Consider the following 8,985-nt stretch of genomic DNA (forward strand, 5'->3'; position numbering starts at 1 on the left):
CCCCCATACGGAATATATATATATAATCTTATTTTATTCTATAAAAATTAAAATAATTAATTATAAAGTAGAGATTAAAATTCATTTAAAAACATACTTTTATACAAATTATTATCTCTTGTCAATGATTTAATGTGTTTAATCGAAATATACGTAGCAATAATCATGTTGCAGACTGAGTGAGAAATAAGTAAACAACAATTCAAATCGGTGTGCATGCTCGCCTGCGCGGCACATAAATTCTCGTGCGCGGCAACAATTTGAGCAGTGCGCGGCTGCGCAGCTTAGAGGGAACATTGGTCACCAGCCCGATGTTGAGGCATGAACCTACCCCAGTGTTTAGTTACTTTAGTATTGTGTTCCACTCGTCCAATGATGAGCACTTATAACGAAAGATATAAATTTAGCATTAACAATCAGACTTCACTTGAACTGCAGACAGAAGTAGACTTGTTTTGATATAAAGTCACTAAAGACGAATGCCAAAAGTTAGTTCAATCGACGTCAAATCGCATTAAAATAGTTCAATAAACTATCAATAATATTGTCATCATCAGTTAGTTTTCATCAACTGATAATGTCAACACTTCCGTTCTATTATCAATTGATGAAAACTATAGCTGATAATAGAACGGAAATAACAATTAAAGCTTTCAGTAAAGTTAGCGATGTTCTTTATTATTATTATTACTTTCTTCTTACAAACTGATATTTACGCTAGTGTTTATCACAGTTCAAGAGCGAGTATAAACTGTTCTCGTTTGTAAACTATTATTAAGTAAACTATATTAATTACAGAAATTCCTCTTTCTTAAGAATTAGTTTAAAAACATTTAATTTAGCAAAATGATTGTAATTTAAGTGCAGCATCTTTCAAAGAAATATCAGACAATTTTAGAAATCATTTTAACCATCTATACTCAAGTGGAAACCTCTCTACAAAATATTGTCTCTCGTACCATCGGCAGGCGACTAGCAGAGAAAAATTTGCGTACGCAGAGATCGCTTCTGCCATTCTCACCCCAAATCGTTGGCTTTGTTTGCAGTGATACCATAACAGAAAAGCGCAGACTGCTACAGACTGCTACTTTCTCTGTTACATTGTCATACTTCCTCGGCTTTCCCAGTGTCTAAATTTGTCGCCAATTGAACACTTTCGGGACCAGACAAGACCCCAGCTTTGGCCATTTACGAGTGTGAGGGATCTGGAGCGGTGGTTTAAAGTCTGTACAAATCTGTCTCAGGATAGTATACGACGCCTGTATGCCTCCATGCCCAATCGTGTAGCAGCATGTATCCGGGCAAGAGATCCTAGAAGTACTAAGTATTTCTTTTAATTGAACCGTTGTTGCACAGGAAATTGTTCCTTTTGTATTATATCTTAATCACTTATTACCGTCGATTTTACGTTTGTACTAATAAAGTTTTATTCCATTCCAATCCCTCGTTCATGGTGTGTAACTCTTTTGTTAATAAGTGTACTTTTATTTTACTTATTAGTTTACCTAGAACATCACTAATATTTACAAAACATTGCTTTAAGAATTGAATATAATTTCAGGTGTAGAGAATATATTGACGACTTCTTTCTTAATTACAATTTCATAAAATCCAAGTGTAAGCATCAGGGCTGTGGAGTCGGAGTCGGAGGCGTCAAAAATCCGCCGACCCCAACTCCTTTTTACTTCCCAACTTGTTATGTATATAAAACGGAAAAGTATTGGAATCGTGTCAAATTTGACCCTCCAAGTGTTTTGCAAAACTACAAGTTTGGAGACCTCCCAAACTTAAAAAAAATGTCAATTAAAGGGGAAAAATCCGCGCGCGTATCTGTGTTGGTGTCTAATTTGTTTAATTTCTTTATTCTCTGTTTTGAGATATTAAACAATATCTCAGAATGGGTAAGGTTTAAGAAACGAAATTTGGCACTGTAGCTTGAGTATAAAGGGGCATTAATGCTATTAAAATTTGGTTCTTAATTAAAGGTCGACAGGGTGAAGACATAGAAGGGGTCATGTGTCATATCTCCAGTGCGGTCGAACTTAATGAATATTTTACTCGTTATTAGCGTCCACAATTTAAAAAATAAATAAATAAATAAAATTCGTCTCTACCCTCAAAATTAACCTTTTTGTCATTTTACAATATTACAGTAAAAACCCGTTAAGATGTTCTCGCCTAAGATATTAGAATGTATATGGGGGCACGATTTAGTTCAACCACTTTGAAGCTTAATAACTCCTGTGCAGGGGCGCCGCTAGCTGTTTTAACGCCCGAGTGCAATACCGATTATGCCGCCCCCTGTTTAACTACGACTACCTACGCCGAAGTTGCCAGAAAGGCTCTTTAGTGTTGTCTCATAAGAGTGTGAAAAAAGAAAAGAAATACTTTACAGATAAAAACTATTTATTATTACTAAGTTATTTTTGTTTACTTAAGTGTAAAACCATATAAATATTTATCTACAGAAATTGAACTCTTCTTGCCTTTATGTTTGCGAAACCTGCTATCAATTTTTTGTATCCAAGCTGTCTAAGATTTCGTGCTCAATTGAAACTATAGCTAAATTACTTAGTCTTTGCTGGTGCATTGTTGATCTTAACTAGTTTTTTTTTAATTTTTAACTTTGAAAAGGACCTTTCACCAAATGCAACTGAAACGGCAATGTAAGTAATATTCTTAGTGCTATTGGTGTATTCGGAAATGTTGAAATTAAGTCATCAGTAAAAAGGGTACTTGGCCTTTCGGGCACCGCCGGATGGTTCAACCTGCCGACAGACATTTCGCATTGCATCTTAATTCTGATAAATGCCAATAGAAACGCTGTTAAGCTATAATATAAATAAGAATATAGTAATTGCGCTCCGGTCAAATTTTTTTTCCTCCATGCGAAGTCATTTCTTATGCTATAAGTAGGGTGGGTATTATGACAATGACTTTGAATAATTCGTGACTGATCGCTCGATTTGCCGCTCCCTGGACGTGCCGCTTGCGTGCGGTGCACGCCTTGCACGCCCGCTTAAGGCGGGCCCGATCCTGTGTTAAACCATCCGACTCCGATTTATAAACCACAGGCTATTAGGCTTCAAACAGGGTGAAAAAAATCGTGCCATCCACACACAATCTAACATCCATACATACAGGAAAAAACCGGATCTTTTACATATCTCGACATTTCAAAGTGTCCTGAGTCCAAAAATGTAAACATTTGAGAGGGGTCCTTTTTCCGGATCGCCATATTTTCCCTCTGTACAACAGCCGGAAAAGTANGAGAGTTGGTTGCGAGCTGGGGATCAGAAGCCACAGTGCGAGCGAGCGGATACGGATTTCCCGAGAAGACAAAGAGATCACCCCAGGAAGGCACGAAAGAAACTTGGGACTTAACTTCCCGACGAAGACCTCCGACCATCCAACCTCCAAGCCTCTACTTACGAACCGGAAGAAGAGGACTCTCTCCTTCGTTGTGTGGTGTCGTCCGCTCTCCGAGGACCCATCGAACTGTTCGGCGAGCCTTTCGACTGCCGACGAGGCCGACAAGTGTTACTATTGTAAGCATGTTTTCTAATCCGAATAAACGCGTTGGCTTAAATAATACGGTCTCTGTGTGAGTCTTTGCGTCCAGCAAACCGCGACCCCCATACGGAAAAGGCTTTCTCGTGTCATCCTGACAGATCACGGGTAAAGCGAGGGTCGTACCCTTTTCACCCCCCTTAAGGGCTCACATCACTACAGTGGTGTCTCCAAACACACAAGGGCTCCCTAGAACCCCACACTCCTAAAACTCCACACTTTTGTATTATATCTTAATCACTTATTACCGTCGATTTTACGTTTGTACTAATAAAGTTTTATTCCATTCCAATCCCTCGTTCATGGTGTGTAACTCTTTTGTTAATAAGTGTACTTTTATTTTACTTATTAGTTTACCTAGAACATCACTAATATTTACAAAACATTGCTTTAAGAATTGAATATAATTTCAGGTGTAGAGAATATATTGACGACTTCTTTCTTAATTACAATTTCATAAAATCCAAGTGTAAGCATCAGGGCTGTGGAGTCGGAGTCGGAGGCGTCAAAAATCCGCCGACCCCAACTCCTTTTTACTTCCCAACTTGTTATGTATATAAAACGGAAAAGTATTGGAATCGTGTCAAATTTGACCCTCCAAGTGTTTTGCAAAACTACAAGTTTGGAGACCTCCCAAACTTAAAAAAAATGTCAATTAAAGGGGAAAAATCCGCGCGCGTATCTGTGTTGGTGTCTAATTTGTTTAATTTCTTTATTCTCTGTTTTGAGATATTAAACAATATCTCAGAATGGGTAAGGTTTAAGAAACGAAATTTGGCACTGTAGCTTGAGTATAAAGGGGCATTAATGCTATTAAAATTTGGTTCTTAATTAAAGGTCGACAGGGTGAAGACATAGAAGGGGTCATGTGTCATATCTCCAGTGCGGTCGAACTTAATGAATATTTTACTCGTTATTAGCGTCCACAATTTAAAAAATAAATAAATAAATAAAATTCGTCTCTACCCTCAAAATTAACCTTTTTGTCATTTTACAATATTACAGTAAAAACCCGTTAAGATGTTCTCGCCTAAGATATTAGAATGTATATGGGGGCACGATTTAGTTCAACCACTTTGAAACTTAATAACTCCTGTGCAGGGGCGCCGCTAGCTGTTTTAACGCCCGAGTGCAATACCGATTATGCCGCCCCCTGTTTAACTACGACTACCTACGCCGAAGTTGCCAGAAAGGCTCTTTAGTGTTGTCTCATAAGAGTGTGAAAAAAGAAAAGAAATACTTTACAGATAAAAACTATTTATTATTACTAAGTTATTTTTGTTTACTTAAGTGTAAAACCATATAAATATTTATCTACAGAAATTGAACTCTTCTTGCCTTTATGTTTGCGAAACCTGCTATCAATTTTTTGTATCCAAGCTGTCTAAGATTTCGTGCTCAATTGAAACTATAGCTAAATTACTTAGTCTTTGCTGGTGCATTGTTGATCTTAACTAGTTTTTTTATAATTTTTAACTTTGAAAAGGACCTTTCACCAAATGCAACTGAAACGGCAATGTAAGTAATATTCTTAGTGCTATTGGTGTATTCGGAAATGTTGAAATTAAGTCATCAGTAAAAAGGGTACTTGGCCTTTTGGGCACCGCCGGATGGTTCAACCTGCCGACAGACATTTCGCATTGCATCTTAATTCTGATAAATGCCAATAGAAACGCTGTTAAGCTATAATATAAATAAGAATATAGTAATTGCGCTCCGGTCAAATTTTTTTTCCTCCATGCGAAGTCATTTCTTATGCTATAAGTAGGGTGGGTATTATGACAATGACTTTGAATAATTCGTGACTGATCGCTCGATTTGCCGCTCCCTGGACGTGCCGCTTGCGTGCGGTGCACGCCTTGCACGCCCGCTTAAGGCGGGCCCGATCCTGTGTTAAACCATCCGACTCCGATTTATAAACCACAGGCTATTAGGCTTCAAACAGGGTGAAAAAAATCGTGCCATCCACACACAATCTAACATCCATACATACAGGAAAAAACCGGATCTTTTACATATCTCGACATTTCAAAGTGTCCTGAGTCCAAAAATGTAAACATTTGAGAGGGGTCCTTTTTCCGGATCGCCATATTTTCCCTCTGTACAACAGCCGGAAAAGTAAAAATACAATATCTTAAAAGTTTAATTAGTATTTTCAATTGGTGTCTAATTGACCAATGAAATTGTGCCATTTCGTACTATCCGAGTACTGTATCGTGATATATGACAATAGTAGGCTAAAACCAAATTTTTAGCCTATTATAGTAGTAGGCTAAAAATTTAGGGTAAAACCAAATAGTAGGCTAAAACCAAAAAACCTAATAACCAAATTTTTAAATGTGTTAGATTGGTCACTCGGTGTGATAAACCCTTACGCAAGATAATCCTCGTAGTTATATAAATCAAATACTATAATAGAAGAGTTAGAAGTACGAAATAATCGAATAATCTTAATTTTTGCTGATGTTATTTTTTGCCCGGGTAACGCCAGGATTAGCTGCTAGTGGTTTTATATAATGGAAATTCAATATAGATTATTCATTTAATTCGTTATAACTAATTTACAGAGATTTAAGTGGAAAAAATTATATATATATATACGTTGTCAAATATTAAATGTTATTAATCAAGTAGGTTTGCTTTTAATGCGTTTTAAATGAATTAAAACCGAAATATTGAATCAAATTATTTAATATTTTTGAAAATTTCTAACAAAGATAACATTGAATTTAATATGAAAATCTTACCGAATTTGCTGAACTTCAGAATTATTACTAGTTTGAACTCTATTGGCAATAACGCAGACAATATTAAGAAGAATAACTGAATTTATCTATAATAAATAACATTAAAATAAAAAATATGGACATTTCAATTATCTTCGATTTAATTTTATATTAATGATTTTATTTCTCTTAATAAAAATATAAATTTTTAGAACAGAGATAACTCTCGTATAACATGGTAATATGAAATCTAGTGTAGTGATAAAACAGGTACGAGAAAGAGGGTTATGTACATAATTTTATTTGTACAATGATCAGAAACGTAATTTATATTTTAAATATTTACTATTTTTAATATAGATTACATTTCTGATAGTTATTAAGACTAAATCAAATGGCTTACAAACTGTGCTATGTTCACTTAATTTTCTTCCTCTTCATAGCTGCTAAACACAATCAAAGGAAGCATTTCCTCTTTTGTATAATATTTTCACCTCTTGTAACATCTAATGTAACATCTATTCTCTTTAAAAATTCATTAATCTTTGTTTGGTTTTATTTATAAATTACATGGTATGGAGTTAAACATTTCTGAAGGTCTCTTTGACCTTTATACTCTTTTCAGTCGAAATATCTGCATTCAGAAAGTGCATTCAGAAAATGTATTAAAGTAATTAATGCTCAAAGCGAATTCTGGGACATCAAGGTCCCCAGAATTTGCCTTGAGCATTAATTACCTTAGAATTACTTTAGTTATCCAACCTTACCAACTGATTGATATCTGTCCACGAGTACTGCAGACTATAAGCACTGACCCTGGATAGCACAGTTTAAAATCCCGAATTTCCAAATTCTACAATAAAGTCATTTCACTTTCTGAATGCAGATATTTCAACTGAAAAGAGTATAAAGACCACAGAATTATTACCCCAGATACAGTACGTCACTCTAAACTGATTTGGTTACTCCTGATGCCATTTCATACTGTTTCCTACCAATAGATCTGGAACGTTTCCAGCAATCATGGCATCAAAAGCTTAAAAATATTGGTGCCGTGGGAAGTTAACCGTAATTATCAAACTGTTGTAGAATTAGTGTTATACGGGGGTTATCTGCATATAACAATCATATAATATATTTGTTATATGCTAGAATGTTTCTTTGTCTAGAAAAACGTATACCGATAACACATAGAAATATCTTTTGTATTACATTCCAAAATGCACTATTTCTTATAAGATAATTTAAATATAAATTAATTTAACTATATCCACATACACGCGAAACAAATAATATTATTTTTAAAAGGTTTAGGCCTATATTAATAGCTTTCCTACACAAATTATTATAATAAACAGCAAATTATGAAATTACTGCATAAATATATAATCAACATAGTTTTTTAGGTTATTTTAAAAATTTTAACTAAAAAAAAATCCAACATACCAGAACTATAAGCATCCTTGGACCTTCTAAGATCCAGAAAAATGGACTTAAAGAATAACCCCACCAACATCTGTGGATAATAATTACAATTAATTTTATATTTGTACACATCTTATATAATATGAAATAAAAAATAATATGTATAATTACTGTGTATTTGTGTATCTGGTAATCATAACAGTTGCCCAAATAATCACTAATATGGTTGGTACACCTGAAATAAATTTAAATATAATTTAAGCGTAAAATAACAATTATAAAATTAATTAAACATTTGATAATATTACAATAAGATATTTTTATAATTTATTTTTCAAGAACTATTTTAATAAAATAATCTTTAAAAAATGCTAGCAAGACCGATTGCTATTTGTAAGTATAAAACAACCGCTCGACCAGTAAACAATATAAAAATTCTTATTAAAATAATTTCTACACGTGTAATAAAGTATACAAAATTTTTCTCAAAAAATGATCGCAATTAGGCTATATTATAGAGTTCCTTAGAGTTCTAAAAAAAAAATATTATTCCTAACATCTAAAATTAATACAGTGGGTGATCGGTTAACGAACATAATCCGTTCCAAGACTTTGTTCGCTATCCGAATTGTTCGTTAACCGATTATCGATTTACCATAGGTTTCTATGGGAATTTTGATTTATTGGTTCTGGAGACCCCCCAAAATAAAAAAATATATACTTTCTTACTACCTTTATTTATATGTATTGATGATAAAAATACATACATACATAGTCTTGCGTTTTTATTAGTCGTGTTTTTTTTCTGTTTGAAAGCGTTAAAGAATCTGTCTAATGTCGATTGCTTTTCTCTCTTCTTCAGGATTTTTCGTAAGTAATTAATAGCATTGCAATTGCAGAAATCCCCAAGCCTGGGGATTTCTGCAATTGTGGTTTGGATGCCATTCTAACCTGTTTGGATGCCATTCTAAGACCGTCGTTCTGACATCCTCCCACTTCTTCAAAGGATCTTTAATATAAGATATCGGCATTAATCCTCTTTTTCAGAAGAAAACATATCTCGCCGAGTTTCTAGGTGTTCTTCATTCAAGAGTTCTTGGCGTTCTTCTGTCGTCAGATCCATTTCGTGTTCCATTATGAACTGTTCGATATTCTTTATTTCTCAGATGTGATTTTTGTTACTCCTTTAGCTGCTTGAGTCTTCTTGATTATACAGTATGTTTCTTAAATAAGATTGAACTTCAGCCTACTGTAGACCTGTTTA

The 8,985-nt window shown here is 34.4% G+C and overlaps 1 protein-coding gene across 1 annotated transcript in view; it reads right to left on the reverse strand.

Moving 5' to 3' along the window:
* The window catches only part of LOC111624446 (PDF receptor-like), a 54,786-nt gene that overhangs the window by 12,442 nt on the left and 33,359 nt on the right, over nt 1-8,985 (reverse strand). The window contains exons 6-8 of the mRNA XM_023367282.1: nt 7,893-7,956; nt 7,743-7,812; nt 6,318-6,403 (exon numbers count right to left, since the gene is read on the reverse strand). Coding sequence (XP_023223050.1) covers nt 6,318-6,403; nt 7,743-7,812; nt 7,893-7,956 — 220 coding nt within the window. The remainder of the gene's footprint in view (nt 1-6,317; nt 6,404-7,742; nt 7,813-7,892; nt 7,957-8,985) is intronic.

Source organism: Centruroides sculpturatus, unplaced genomic scaffold (genome assembly GCF_000671375.1).
Source record: "Centruroides sculpturatus isolate CEXI.00-Female unplaced genomic scaffold, Cexi_2.0 scaffold373, whole genome shotgun sequence".
Classification (NCBI taxonomy): domain Eukaryota; kingdom Metazoa; phylum Arthropoda; class Arachnida; order Scorpiones; family Buthidae; genus Centruroides; species Centruroides sculpturatus.